Genomic DNA, 16,002 nt, shown 5'->3' on the forward strand with positions numbered 1-16,002 from the left:
TTCTTTTCTGTATGTTTAATATCTTTGTTCCTGTTGCCTTTTTTTCCTGTCTAAACATATATTTGACTTTAAAATGACAATTTCAGTATGACTGCTAACAGATTATGAGATGCAATTTCAGCTTTTTAGAGGTTCTTTTTTTCCTTAAAAAACTCATTAGAAAGTCATGGGAAATGATTATTTTCTGTGTGCATATGCCACCATCTTAATATTCAGTTAGGTTCAGTTGTTTTAGTTTGTTTTAAAATTTTCAGGAGTAAAGCTGGGTGCAGTAGTGTGTGCTTGTCATCCCAGCTACTCAGGAGGTTGAGATGGGAGGATTGCAGGTTCAAGACTGGCCTTGGCAACAGAAATGAAAAACAAAAAAGTTAAATTTTTTTAGGGGTTTCTTTGTTTTTGTCTTTTTGTTTAGCTTAAAAATCAGCTCAACACAGTGATCCCAGTTCCTCTGGAGGTTGAGGCAGGAGGATTGCAACCTAGCAATATCCTGTTTCAAAATAAGTTTTTAAAAATATCTGGGGATGTAGCTCAGAGGTGGAATGCTCCTGGTTTCAGTCTTCACTAGTACAAAAAAATAAAAAGAAAAAGAATACCATGTAAAACATTTACATAGTCCATATAACAAGTTATACTAAGAGAAGTCTTACTTGTATTCCTGACCCCTACAGGCATTCTTTTTCATTCATTTCTGTTTATCTTCTCATTTTATAAGCACAAATGCCCCTTGACCTACGGGAGTGGTGTTACCTCCCCATAAAACCATTTAAAATTGAAAATATCACAAGTGGAAATGTTTTTAACATACCTAAATCCACTGGACATCTTAGCTTAGTATAACCTAACTTAAATCAGTTCAGAACACTTTCTTTAGCCTACAGTTGGATAAAATCATCTGACACATAGCCTATTTTCTAATGAAACATTGACTATCTAATTTGTAATTTCTTAAATACTATGGTACGCTATAGAGGGCAGTTTAGTTGTTTGTCCTTATGATAGTTTGGTAAATTCTAAGCTATGGCCCAGCGTCACAAGAGAATTGTAGCACATATCATATTGTTAGGCCAGGGACAGATAAAAATTTGAAATATGGTTTCTATTAAATGCGCATTACATTTGAACCATTGTAAAGTCAAAAAATCTTTTGAGTTGAACAATAATTAGTCACGGACCAGCTGTATGAGCAAATGTGCACACATAAAAATTGCTTTGAATATTAATCCTGCCCCATATTACTGTTTTTTTTTTTTTTTCACTTTGCTATTTTGACTTAATATAATTTGGTCATCATTTGGGGTATATACTACTGATCTTTCTTTTTTTTTTTTTTTTTAAAGCTTCCTTGTAATCTGTGATACATATATCATTATTTCTTCAACTAATAATTAATTGATGGAACTTTACAAGTGATAAAAATTATGGGACTTAATTTTTTGTTCTGTTTTTTCATGTAGAGCTTGGGACTGCTTTGTTCGTTGCCTGGATCACACTTATCTAGGCTCCCTTCTCAGCCATGTAATAGTAGCTTTGTTACCACTCATACACATCCAGCCTAAGGAAACTGCAGCTATCTTTCACTACCTTATAATTGAAAACAGGTATTGTAACTAAAATTAATAATTATAGTGGCTATTCTTTTACTGGATTCTTATGTCTCAAAAGTATTAGGATTGTTGTTGGTAATATCGAACCGTTCACTTTTTACGTTTTTTTCCAATTAAAATCATTGGAGTATAATTATGTATTGAATTGATGCTGTTTCCATTGTGGTATTATTTCCATTGTATTTATATTTATTTATTTGTTTATTTAATTTCAAAATTTTTTTTTGCTTGTCGATGGACTTTATTTTATTTATTTTCATGTGGTGCTGAGAAGCGAACACAGTGCCTCATACATGCTAGGCAAATGCTCTACCACTGAGCTACAGCCCCAGCCTTGTATTTATATTTAAAACTCTTTAAACCAGCCTGTTACTTTAAGCTTTTATCACATTATCATATTTTGTTAGAAGGATCTTTTAAAAACATCTCTACCTGTATCATTCCAGCATATAAAAACATTCTATGCGTCTCTTCTAACTGATGAATTCCAAATTACTTAACTTGACATCCAGGGCTTTCCAGAAGCTAGCCACTTTTATTTCTCAAAATCTTTTCCCATGATTTTGGACAGCTACTGACAGAGCATATATTACTTCATCTAATTTGTAGTTTTGACCCAGGCTGCCCTTTCGCCTAAAATATTTTCCTTTATATTTTAACTTTTTTCTATTTTTTTCTTCACTGACTTTTCTCTATCATAGTTACTTTCCTTCTGAAAAGTTGATATTTAAATATTACTACCTATTTATCTGCTCACCTGTGTGTAGATAAATAGGTGTTACTGCCCATGTGCTATTGCCATTTCTTTTAATTTTTAATTTCCAGAAACTGTCCAATCAGGGAGAAAGCACAGAAGGAGGAAAAATTAATATGTTTTTATGTATTGTGAATAGTTCTTTTTTAACTTTCTTGTTCTTTTGTACATGGTAAAACAAAAAAATCAATAATTTAGATCACTTTTCAAATATCTTTTTAAAAATTGTTATCCAAATATTTATATCATAGCTGTTTATTATAGATACTGGACTCATTTCTCTTCAAACTAAAGTCCTCTTTTGCTCAGTGCTTGTTAGAAGACCTTAAGCTCCCTGAATGAATGAATTTTATATTGGATTTGTTTATTGTCTCTCTAGCATTGTGTCTAGCATGGTGTTCATTCAATGGTAGCACATATTAGTTATTGAATACATATTTGTTACATGAGTTAATGAAGACTAGACTGAAAAATACCTATTAAATTTTTTTTATTTGTTCTTTTTAGGTATACATGAAACATACACATACATGGAGTATAACTTATTCTAATTAGGATCCCATTTTTTTTAATATTTATTTTTTAGTTGTAGCTGGACACAGTACCTTTATTTATTTATTTTAAAGTGGTGCTTAAGATCGAACCCAGGTTCTTGCAAGTGCTAGGTGAGTGCTCTACTGCTGAGCCACAACCCCAGCCCCATAGAATCCCATTCTTACAGTTGTACATGATGTGGAGTTTCACTGGTCGTGTATTCATATATCAACATAGGAAAGTTATGTCCAATTCATTCTACTGTCTTTCCTATTCCCATCCCCGCTTCCTTTCATTCCTCTTTGTCTAATCTAATCTTCCCTCTCCCTCCCTTATTGTGTGTTAACATCTATATATCAGAGAGAACATTCTACCTTTGATTTTGGGGATTGATTTATTTCACTTAGCATGATATTCTCTAGTTCCATCTATTTGAATAGAACTAGAACTGCCATGATTTCATTCTTTATCACTAATATTCCATTGTGTAAGTGTACCACATTTTCTTTATCCATTCAGCTATTGAAGGACACATAGACTGGTTTCATATATTTTTATGTATTTTGTAATGTGAACTGAGCTCCACTGGTTAGCTATTGTGAATTGAGCTGCTATAAACATTGATTTGGCTGCATCACTATAGTATGCTGATTTTAAGTCCTTTTGAGTATAAACTAAGGAGTGGGATAACTGGGTCAAATGGAGGTTCCATTCCAGGTTTTCTAGGGAATCTCCATACTGCTTTCCAGAGTGGTTGCACCAATTTGCATTCCCACCAGCAGTGTATGAGTGTACCTTTTCCCCTTCATCCTCACCAACATTTATTGTTACTTGTATTCTTGATGATTGCCATTCTGACTGGAGTAAGATGGAATCTTGGTGTAGTTTTAATTTGCATTTCTTTAATATCTAAAGATGTTAAACATTTTTTAATCATTCATGAGAGATACATGACCCATAATTTTAGAATATTTATTATATTATAGGCTAATAAAAAATTTATAGCTTCAATAAAAAATATGTATTTTTCTCCAAAAGTTTTTATGAAAATTCAGGCTTTATGGTTGGCTTTGGCTACCTATTGCTGTATTACAAGTCATCCCAAAACTTGCCATCTTAAATTAGTGAGCATTTTTATGTATTTTGTAATGTGGATGAGCTCCACTGGTTATTTCTTCTATTGATTTTAACAAAGGTCATTGGTATGACCACATTCGGCTGGCAAGAACACTGGGCTGGGCTTCTTGCTCTTCTTATGTAGTCTTAGAACCTATTTCTATGTGTCTTGTCCATCCTGGTGGTCAGACTTTCTTGCATGGTGACTCTGCTCTCTACAAGTATAATGGAAGCTGTCAGGCAGTTTTAATGCCTACACTCCATACAGGAATAGCATATCTTCTGCCATAATGTTTGCCAAAGCAAGTCACATGCCCAACCCAGATTGAAAAGGAAAGGACTGTATATATGTATATGTATTCTGAAAAGCATGGTTTACTTGGGGCCACCAACATAACAGACTTTAATAGGTGGCTTTCTTAGCTTTGGTTATTTGCCACTATTAATGTAACTGAACAGCCTAGACATGGTTAGGAAAAATACTTGCATATCAATAATCAGCTAGCACTTTTTAAAATTGTTTTTAAAATTTTATTTTAATTAGTTATATATGACAGCAGAATGCATTTCAATTAATATTAACAAACAGCACAATTTTTCATGTCTCTGGTTGAACACAGAGTCACACCGTTTATGTTTTTATACATGTACTTAGGGTAATGATGTCCATCTCATTCCACCATCTTTCCTATCTTCATACCCTCCCATCTCCCTCCCTTCCCTTTGCCCTTTCTAAAGTTCATCTATTCCTCCCATGTTCCCCTCAGCTAGCATTTTTAAGTGTTAATTAAATTGCCTTTTGAAAGTTGTTCATGGACCTTTATTTATTTACTTATATGCGGTACTGAGAATTGAACCCAGTGCCTCACACATGCTAGGCAAGTGCTCTACTCTACCACTGAGCCACAACACCAGCCCCATAATATTCATATTCTTGGCAAATAACATTTTTTCCCCAACTTGTTAGGGATGCTGTGCAAGATTTTCTTCATGAAATATACTTTTTGCCTGATCATCCAGAATTAAAAAAAATACAAGCAGTTCTCCAGGAATACAGAAAGGTATTTAATCTTCTATATATGCTTTGGAAGATACTGGCTACAAAATTATCCTACAATGTATTGAATAAAGATCCTTTAGATTCATATGTAGGGATAGTATAATCATATTCTGATGGCTAATTTCTGGTAGCTAAATAATGCTACCTTGAATCCATGATTTCTTTAGGGAGGTTTTAGAATTTTAGGTCAAAAACATAATAGCGTTGGATAGATTAAACAGCAAATAATACAGTTTTTGTGTCTTTATTACCCAGGTCAGTGTACCTTACTTACAGTCCCCAAAAGAAGCTGCCAAAGTTACACCCCCTTAAAGAAGAAAGAAAAAGCTTGTGGATGATTTTTTGTTTTGTTTTGCTATAAATCATGATACAGGGAGATGAGATACAAATGATTCTTGAGCTTTAGAAGGGGACCAATATTTAGTTCCAACACCTTAAAGTCTAGGGAGCCCTCTGAAATTGAAAATGTTAATGGTGATGATATGGCATTTTAGGGCAGAAAGTGGGATACTTGATTTTAGTTTCATCTTAAGTAGTAAAAGGAAGGAATTATATTATGTATCTCTTCCGTAGACCTGGGTTAAACTATAGTGCAGCCCTCCATAAGTAAGGAGAAGCTCATACTTCTTCTCAGGAAGCATTTATTTTAGATAAGTAAACTTTTATTGAGAATTTAAATCTGGGTCTAAAGACTTTAGAATAAAATCCTTTTCCCTGTGAAGTACTAACAATGACATATACTTTGAAAGGAATAGATGGAAATTTTATCATTTGTTAAAGCTAATTTTTATTGGAGTATACTTTAACTAATGATAATCATATTGGGAATTCAGGCCTTCAGAAATGGTTATTAAGATAATTAATAAAGCATGTCTGTTTGTGCTCTGTATGTAGGAAACTTCCGAAAGTACTGATCTTCAAACAACCCTTCAGCTATCCATGAAAGCAATTCAGCATGAAAATGTAGATGTTCGTATTCATGCTCTTACAAGCTTGAAGGAATCCTTGTATAAAAACCAGGTATGCTAAGGGCTAGGGATGTAGCTCAAAGGTAGGATGTTTGCCTGACATGCACAAGGCCTTGTGTTGGCTCTCTAGCACTGCAAAAAAAAGGGGGGGGGGGTGAGGGTAGTATATATACACACACACACGTATATATGCACATATATATGTATACATACATATATAATAAATAAGAAATGAAAATAATAAAATAAGGTATGCTGAGATATCAAAAAGATTTGAGACTCAGATTCAATGAAAGAAGTAAACTTGGGGGTGTGGGGACAGATGACCTTTATTGAACCCATCAGAGTGTAAATAATGTCTATACAAAACCAAGTGTTTATTCCTATTACTTAAGCATGACAATATTAAAATCAAAACAACTTTTTAAAGACAGTTCAATCAAAACCCACTACTTCAGAATCAATAGCTTCTTTGAGGCCACAGTAACAACTTAAATATGGTTAAGACTTGAATGCAGAAATTTAGTTGGTTGGAAAGTTAATTAAACGTTCAACTTGCTAAGTAGAATTACAAAAAGGCAAAATAGTGTTTTTCACAGAAATGTTGGAATCATTGACTCTGGACAGCTGATAAAGTATTTAGAATCCTGAGATGATAAGAAATCCAGGTATCCTTTAGACAGAGTCTCCTTTCTTCCCAGAGGTTTGTGGATGTGTGGGATAACACCACTACCAACAGTTGTAGCCTTGATAAGTAACTCTAATTCTTCATTACCATGAATATAGTAAGTTGCAAGTAATAAGAGATATTGCATTTTATCTTTTAAGTCTTCTGATGCATTTCCTGCTAGTTCATGTACCTCTGCAGTGAAGTACCACTGGTTGGCTGCACTGTACACAGCAGCAGTCATGCCCACACATCCATCGCTGCTTGTCCTAGATTTCAGGCGTCAATGAATATGCCCCACAGGGAACTGCAACCTGGAAACCACCTTTGTCTTGGCCTTTCGAAAGTGCTTCTCAGTCTTAACCACCAGCCATTTCGAATTCTGCTGAAGCCTAGACATTGCTGGCAGAGAAAAGTCTCATTAGACCCACAGTGAGATCCCACCACCTATTCCTCCATTGTACACCAATTCAAACTGCTAAAAAGGAAGTAGATCATCAAATCCAACTGAGAAATCAGTAATTGATGAGTTGCCTTTTAACTTGAATCCCAGAGATTTACAAGATTATTGTTTTTAAAGGGTCATGATTTTATGGTTATATTTTGACTTACTGCATCTTCCTAAGTAAAGATGTATATGTTTGTATATCAGCAGTTTTGAGTCTTCTGATATAATTTCCTATAGGTATCTGTCAAAATGTCAGCAGTTTTATCAGTTTACATTTTGACTGGAACAAACTTTTGCTTTAACAAAGGTAATTTTTTTTTTTTATTCTGACATTTTAATTTCCTTTAAATATAAGGCACTTTTTTCAAGCAAAGAAACAGAATTAACAGGGAGATCGAAGCCAAGTCTTGAGCTCTTCAGCTGAATGACACTGTAGTATCAGGTGTTAGCAATAGAGTTATATACTCTAAATAGCAACCACTTATCGTCATTTTTCATTAGGGAACAGCCAGAAGTCCAGACTTTAAAGACGTGATATACAGAACATCTTGATCTACACAAAGGATAGAATAACTCAAATTATATGCAGGCCAGCCTATTAGAAAACAAGATCAGATCTCGCCAAGGATTGGTTATCAGAGACAGGGCTTATACTTTGAAAACTTACTCTGATTTTAAAAACTCCTGGTTCCTGTCACTAGGAAACAAAGTAAAAAATATTATAGGTGGATCCACACTAATATGTAATTTTTAAAAAATATTTATTTTTTGTAGTAGTACGCAATAACTTTTTCTATCTATTTATTTATTTATTTAATTTTACGTGGTGCTGAGGATTGAACTCAAGGCCTTGCACGTGCTAGGTGAGCGCTCTACTGCTGAGCCATAATCCAACCCCTAATATGTAATTTTATAGAGGTCTTCCACCAGAATGTGAAGGTAGAGTTAAGATCTTTTGATATTTTAAAAACAAATTACTTAGTAACTAGAAATTAAACATACCACACTCTTCTATTTGATAAAATAACAAATGGACAATGAAGACTATAAAAGAAATGCTCACTCTTTAGGGGGAGGAAATAGTAACAATTTCTACTACAGAATAACCTGCTTTCCCAGACAAATAGCATTGCTATTCTTCTGTGATACAGATTCATATAGAAAAACTTGTTGAGTTTTGCCAAGGCCAGATGAAAAACAAAGTGTTTTCTAATAAGCTAATTAAGCTCAGTGAACATTTTTGGGATGAACCTATAAACTCTGGCCATTGTTTGGTCAAAGATCCGCAAACTGCATAATTCCTCAGCCCTTAGCTGTAAGTTTCTGTTCAATATCAAAGCTGCGTTCAGTAATACTATGACTTGTCTCAGGGCTAAAGTGTCATCAAAAATCTGGTATGTCATCATAGGACTAACCCTGGTAGCCTTTAAATGAGTAGTAGGCAATGTGTAGATGATAAAATCCTGGCAAGAACACCAGAATGCCAATGATCAGGACAGGAATGGGTCTGCCCCTGACCCCTCTTGCTGATGTAGCCTGACATTAGGAAGGAGCCTATGGTAATAAGAAAGGCGCCAATCAAAAACAGCACATTGGCAAGTGAAATGGCCTCATGAGGGATTTTAGGAGGGCTTTCTTAAATTGATGGTCAATGTAGCCATTGTCTGTGCTGGAGAGCCTTGAGTATTTTACTTTACTACTGGGGATTCCAGGAGCCAGATTAGTACTAAAGGGCATTATAACACACAGACACAGCTACAGTCTGAGCACCATGCCAAGACTGGGGCTAGCAGGGAACTCACCCATAGCCACCAACCGAGACGTTCCAGACCTCATGGCACAGCCACCTAATTAGTAACACCCCAGCAAGCACCAGCCCGTTGCAGAAGTCCGAAGCTAAATTTTTAAGTTTACTTTTTCAAGGAGCCAGTGAATTTTATTCTTTTCCTTTGCAACATAATCTAGATTATCCCTAATCTTGATGATAGTGTAAACATATTCAGAATACCAAATTGCTTATAAATAGGAAAAATTTAATTGGATTACATATTTTTTGCACCTCAAGCATACAAGATGTGAAAGCCTAAGACCCTCATGATGCTGGCTAACAAAACTAGAGTGTTTCTTTCCATGATAGACATGGACAGAAGGTACATATGATGGTAGAGTACATGGCTCCTGGGGCATTGAGCTTATAGAACCAATGTGAGTAGCAGCTGACCTAGAGATGATCCCTCCAGATGTGAAGAGCTTAGAATCTCCTCCAGCTGAGATTTTATGCCCTCCCTATTATATACTTACATTATCAATATTACAGCCTCAGTCCTGCCCTAAACAAAAATGAAACTGCCCTGTATTTGCCTCTTTCCCCAGACTTACACCTGGGTATCAGATAAGTTAAGAGGTCTTCTAGTCTCTGACGTGACTTATGAATAAATAACAAAGGATCTGTCCCATTGGTATAGAGGTTTTCTAGTTTAGATTATTTCTAAGCAGATGGCATGGTCATGGCCTAACATAAGGAGACATCATCTCAGTCATCACCTGTTAGATGTAAATCATTGAATTTAACAGTGCAGTGTCATTTCTTGCACAGCTGCTTCATTTTTGCCACCTGTATCACAAAAAGATAAATTACATCTAGTATTTTCCTTCTACGTAAAGATTCAGTGTAAAATAGGTAACCTAGGCAGAGTAAGAAGCGAAGTATATTTGCAAGAGTCTTAGGTCAAATTGAGTACTCTGTATGAGATTTTGTGGCCACAGATTGTTATAGGATATTTTTTACAGTAAGGATTAATTTCATTTAGCATATATATCTAGCTGGATCAATTTACTGTAGGTAAGAAAGAAGAAACTATTAGAGGCAAGGAGGACTTAAAGGACACATGAGGAGATAAAAAAAAGAACAAGAACTCAAAGACACACATTTTTCCAGCCGTATCCTAGCAGATATTCGTCCCAAACCAGCAAAATAGGTAAATGTCAAATAAAGAAAAAACACAGAAACCACAAATATTTAAATAAGAAATGACAAAGCCAGGTGCAGTGGTGCACACCTGTAATCCTAGCAGCATGAGAGGCTAAGCCAGGAGGATCACAAGTTCTAAGCCAGCCTCAGCAACTTAGTGAGGTTCTAAGCAACTTAGTCAAAAAATAAAAAGGCCTGGGGATGTAGTTTTAGTAGTTAAGCACCCATGGGTTCAATCTCTGGTTCAAAACAAAGAAAGTATTTTAAAATATTAGGAGAGACTACTGCATATTCTTGTATTTAAATAAATTTGTAAACATATATAATTTTGTCAAAACTGACTCCAATAAAAATAACTTAAACAAATCTCAGCAGGGGAAGCAAATAATATTATAAATGAACATTTAGGGGAAATAACCAGGCCCAGGAGTTTTGGGGGTCTAGGGGATAGTTATCAAATCTTCCTGCCTTCTTCAGTATTAATAAAGTATTTCACATTATCTCCTCTATGGGCTTCTTATTGATACCTCCTTGTTTTATGTTATTAGTTGTTGACTTAGGACTGTGCTGCCATTGAGCTAGCCAAAAGTTGTATTAACACTTGAAATGTAACTTAAAGGAATTGAGATGTGCTGATGACTTATACATATTGGCTTTTGAAGAATTAGTATCAAAGGAAAGTAAAACACCTCACAGATGTTTTTTTCATGTCAATTACATGTTGAAATGATCATCTTTTGAAAATACTGTATTAAATAAAAGGTGCTGAAATTTTTAAAAAACTGATTGAAAAGATTGCAGATAGAGAAATTTAATTTTTTCAGGATTTATGAGAGATATTTCTTAATATTTCTAAGCTTTGTAGTTTAGGAAAACACTGGTTTGTTGGAGTTATATATAAACTTCCTTTTTATTTTTATTTTAGGAAAAACTGATAAAATATGCAACTGATAGTGAAACAGTGGAACCTGTTATCTCACAGTTGGTGACAGTGCTTTTGAAAGGTTGTCAAGATGCAAATTCTCAAGCTCGCCTACTCTGTGGGGAGTGTTTAGGGGAGTTGGGGGCAATAGATCCAGGTCGATTAGATTTCTCAACAACTGAAACCCAAGGAAAAGATTTTACATTTGTGGTAAGTAATCATAAAAATTTGGAATGACAAGATTTCTTTTATATCTTTTGAGATATAGATATATATGGTATATTACATATATATATATATATATATATATATATATATGGTTATTACATTTAAGAAGCAAGTTATCTTTAGTGACAGCTTGATCAAAATAAGAAAATTTAGGTAATTTCTTAAGTCTGTTTTTTTTTTATTATTTACTTATTTTTTTAGTTGTTGATAGACCTTTATTTTATTTATTTACACGATAATCAAACCCAGTGCCTCACATATACTAGGCAAGTGCACTAAGGCCACAGCACTAGCCCCCTTAGTCTGTTTCTTAATACTATTGTGGAACTCTTTAGCCTTAAGCAACTGAGCCTTATCAATCTAGTGCATTGTGTTCTTGCAAATAAAGCTTCCCTAGGTATTCTAATAGTATATCAAAAAGTTTTAGTAGCCAAATGAATTTGGAATCCTTGTAAAAGAAAATTAAATGGAACTTTCGATGTGTCAGTAAATCTCTAAGTGGAGGTTACATTGAAAGTATTTCTTGGAGTTTCTCAAGCGACTCTTGGACTCTGCAGAATGCAGTTAGCAGGTAGAGCTCAGTGGTAAAGTATATCCCTAGCATTTGCAAGACGCTGAGTTTGATCCCCAGCACTGGAAAAGAATGCAGTTAAGGGAGTGCTATTTATACAGATTGCTTTTTTTTTTTTTTAATTGGTTGTTCAAAATATTACAAATCTCTTTTGACATATTATATTTCATACATTAGATTCAAGTGGATTATGAACTCCCATTTTTACCCCTACAGTTTGCTTTTTTAGGAGTATAATTGCAAATTGTCAGAACTATTCAGAAAACTGAATGATTTTAATACACTCTGAAAATAGCCTAGTAAAATAGTCTGAAGAGATGTATATTTGTTTTCTTAACTATAGATTATGTTTTAGCCTTGTACCAACTTCATTTGAACGTCACTGTTCTTTCCTTTTTCTACACTAAATTCACTAGGAAACTAGGTCACCATGGGAGGCACAGTACGCTATAAGAAATTTTATATACCAATTATTATTAATTTTTTTTCTTATTTTTTTTGAGACTGGAGTAGAAGATTTAAGCTTTGCCTATGGATTATTGATGGAGCTAACAAGGGCTTTCCTTGCATATGCAGATAACAGCAGAGCTCAAGATTCAGCTGCTTATGCCATTCAGGTAAGAATGCTTGAATGTGGTAGTCATTTCAGGCCTTATATTATTGAATTCTAGTAAGAAAGTTGTAAATTCTATCTTTGTGAAACACTTATTTTTTTAATTATCATTTCATTATCAAAGTAATCATGTATTTTTAGAAAATACAGAAGTACATCCTCTTAAAATATTATAGATACTTTACAATTTTAATGTACACACAAATATGTGTGTTTTGTTCCACCAAAACAATGTGATCACATTATTTATGATGTTCTGTAATTTTATTTTCTTTTGTTACACAGTCTATCTTAAGTAATTTTCTGTGTTAGTACTTATATCTCCAATTTATTCTTCAATTAATGTACCATAGTTTAGTTAAGAAATTTATTTAAAACATTTAGATTGTATTCAGTATTTTGCCTTTACAAAAAAATGATTCAAGGAACACATTTATATTTCTTTAACACTAAATTGAATATATCAATAGTATAAATATGTATAAATATAAATGAGAACAAGTACAATGTATGTTTGATAGATTTTATTTTTTTAAAAAGTCATCCTAAAAAATTAAATTTTTGCCAAAGTGACTGATGTAAAATGTATCTTTTAATTTGCATTTGTTTATTATGTTATAATATAGTTGTTATAACCTTCAACACATTTATTATTCTTTTGTGAGTTCTAAATGATCTTTTCCCACTTTTCTTTAATGTGGTTTATTTTTTATTCATATTTAAAGCCTACTCACCTATAATTAAAATCATTTGTCTGTCATACACATAATTTCTGGTGACTTTATTTGCCTTTAATTATTTAATCAAACCCAGGGATGCTTAACCAGTGAGCCACATCCCTAACCCCCCTTTTTTTTTTCTTTTTGTTTTCTTTTTTTTTTTTAATTTCGAGACATGGTCTCACTAAGTTGCTTAAGGCCTCACTAAATTGCTGAGGCTGGTTTTGAATTTGTGGTCCTCCTGCTTCATGCTGCTCTTTGCCCTTTTTTAAGCTATTTTTTTCTGCTGAAAGTTCTGTGTTTGGTTAGACATTCAGATGTGAAATTTATAATGAAAGATCTAGATAACAGATACAAAATTTGGATGTTTTCATTATGGCATATTTCAAACAGTCTGGATGAGATAAAAGAGGAATATAGGTTAAGATTCTAGTAATTGGGCACAGTGGAAATTGTGATCCCATTTGTTCAGGATGCTGAGGCAGGAAGATCACTGGAGGCCAGCCTGGGTAACAGTAAGACTCCATTTCAAAAGCAAACAAACAAAAAGAGATTCTAGTAATTGAGCCTAGATAGTAAGAAATCAGAGAAAAGATCAAGGAATAAGAAAACTGAGAGTGAATGAACTACTAATTACGAAAGAGAATGTAAGTTTTGAGAAGATAAGAGTTTCAAGAAATATTGTGTCATCTGTTGCATAAATTGCTGATTACAGGCATGATAGTTTAAGAATGGAAAATTGTGGGCTGGGGATGTGGCTCAAGCGGTAGCGCGCTCGCCTGGCATGCGTGCGGCCCGGGTTTGATCCTCAGCACCACATGCAAACAAAGATGTTGTGTCCGCCAATAACTAAAAAATAATAAACCTCTCTCTCTCTCTCTCTCTCTCTCTCTCTCTCTCTCTCTCTCCCCCCCTCTCTCACTCGCTCTTTTAAAAAAAAAAAAAGAATGGAAAATTGCCCATTGGGAACTACCACCATTTTACCAGTTATTCCACCCTCAGTATATACCCAAAAGACTTTAAATCAGTATATTATAGTGACACAGCCACCCTAATGTGTATAGCAGCTCAGTTCAGAATAGTTGGGACCAACCTAGGTGCCCTTCAACAGATGAATGGATAAAGAAAATATACTATACGTACACAATGAAATAATTCTCTGCCATAAAGAAGAATGAAATTATGGCATTTGCTGGTAAATGGATAGAACTAGAGACTATCATGCTAAGTGAAGTATGCCAATCCCAAAAAAAACAAAGGCAGAATGTTCTCTCTGATATGTCAGTGCTTACACACATGGGGGTGATAGAAGTTCATTGGATTAGACAAAGGGAATGAAGGAAAGGGAGGGGGACTGGGAATAGAAAAAAACAGTAGAATGAATCTGTCATTCTTTTCCTATGTTCATGTATGGATACACAGCCAATGTAGTTTCACATCTTATACAACTTAGATGAATAGGAAGGTATACTCCATGTATGTATAATATGCCAAAATACATTCTACTGTCATATATAACTAAAAAGAACAAGTGGAAAAGAAGAATGGGAGAGTAGCTGAGGAGGAAAGAAGAGTAAAGATGGAAAAAATCACAGTATTTTTCTGTGTTATCTGGGAACATAGAAAAATGATGATGTAGGAGTGAATTGATGTAGTATTTTTTTTAATATAGGCTAAGCATACACTCTACCACTGAGCTCTGCCTTCAGCCCTGATGTAATATTTTAAATAAGCAAATAGGCATAGAATATAGAATAAAAGTGGAATGGGTAGCCTTCATTAGAAATAAGGAGAATTCATCTATGATGACAGGAAAGAAAGCAGATCAGATAGTTACTTATAACTGACATTGCCAGGCTTGCTTAGAGATGAGAACAGAAGTTGTGACGGTCTGGCTGCTGCTTTTTCTCTGTGGAATAAGCAGAGCCCAGAAGTATAAGCATATTAGTGTTTTAAATAACTTGTCCTAAAATCAAGAATTGCCAAGCTAGTAAGTTTGTTATTGGAGGTACAAAGGACTGCTTTTAGAACACATTTGCTGAACATTAGAAAAAGCTGAACTCAAACAAAAACAGTGAAAAAGTTGGGTGTATGTGCATGGTACTCAGGGGTTGAACCCAGGGCCTTATAAATGTGAGGCAAATATACTACCACTGAGCAACATCCCCAGCCCTTCAAACAAAATTTAATAACATTTTAAAGTTAAATGAAAAATGGAATTTGGTTACTTCATGAACTTTTTATATGGCCTCTTAATTTTATTTAAAAACTAAGTTTAGGGCTGTGGTTGTGGCCCAGTGGTAGAACACTTGCCTAGCACGTATGAGGCACTGGGTTTGAATAAAAATAAATAAATAAAATAAAGTTACTAACTCCATCTACAACTTAAAAAAAAATCACCAAGTATATGGGACTGGGGTTGTAGCTCAGTGGTGGTTGCCTGGCACGTGTGAGGCAGTGGGTTCAATTCTCAGCACCACTTTTTAAAAAAAAAAAAAAATTAGTAAAATAAAGGTATTGTGTCATGTACAACTAAAAATAAATAAATAAATAAATAAATAAAGTTATTGTGGGGCTGGAATGGTGGCTCAGTGGTGGAGTGCCTATCTAGCATGTGTGAGGCACTGGGTTCGATTCTCAGCACTGCATATAAATAAATAAAATAAAGGTCTATTGACAACTAAGAAATATTTTTAAAAATGTGTTCTCCTACAACCCAAAATATTAAAAAAAAAAAAAAAAACTAAGTATACATACCAGGCATGGTGGTGCACAGCTGTAATCCCAGCAACTCAGGAGGCAGAAGGATTACAAGTTCAAGACCAGC

At 34.3% G+C, this 16,002-nt stretch overlaps 1 protein-coding gene and 1 pseudogene across 1 annotated transcript in view; one reads left to right on the forward strand and one right to left on the reverse strand.

Moving 5' to 3' along the window:
- Atr (ATR checkpoint kinase) overlaps positions 1 to 16,002 on the forward strand; it is a 106,220-nt gene that overhangs the window by 29,903 nt on the left and 60,315 nt on the right. The window contains exons 19-23 of the mRNA XM_076868263.1: positions 1,455 to 1,598; positions 4,976 to 5,069; positions 5,963 to 6,088; positions 11,048 to 11,254; positions 12,347 to 12,460. Of these exons, the coding sequence (XP_076724378.1) occupies positions 1,455 to 1,598; positions 4,976 to 5,069; positions 5,963 to 6,088; positions 11,048 to 11,254; positions 12,347 to 12,460 (685 nt within the window). The remainder of the gene's footprint in view (positions 1 to 1,454; positions 1,599 to 4,975; positions 5,070 to 5,962; positions 6,089 to 11,047; positions 11,255 to 12,346; positions 12,461 to 16,002) is intronic.
- On the reverse strand, positions 8,535 to 8,888 carry LOC143408909 (transmembrane protein 230 pseudogene; annotated as a pseudogene).

The sequence above is a fragment of the Callospermophilus lateralis genome, chromosome 10 (assembly GCF_048772815.1).
Source record: "Callospermophilus lateralis isolate mCalLat2 chromosome 10, mCalLat2.hap1, whole genome shotgun sequence".
NCBI classification, from domain to species: Eukaryota; Metazoa; Chordata; class Mammalia; order Rodentia; family Sciuridae; genus Callospermophilus; species Callospermophilus lateralis.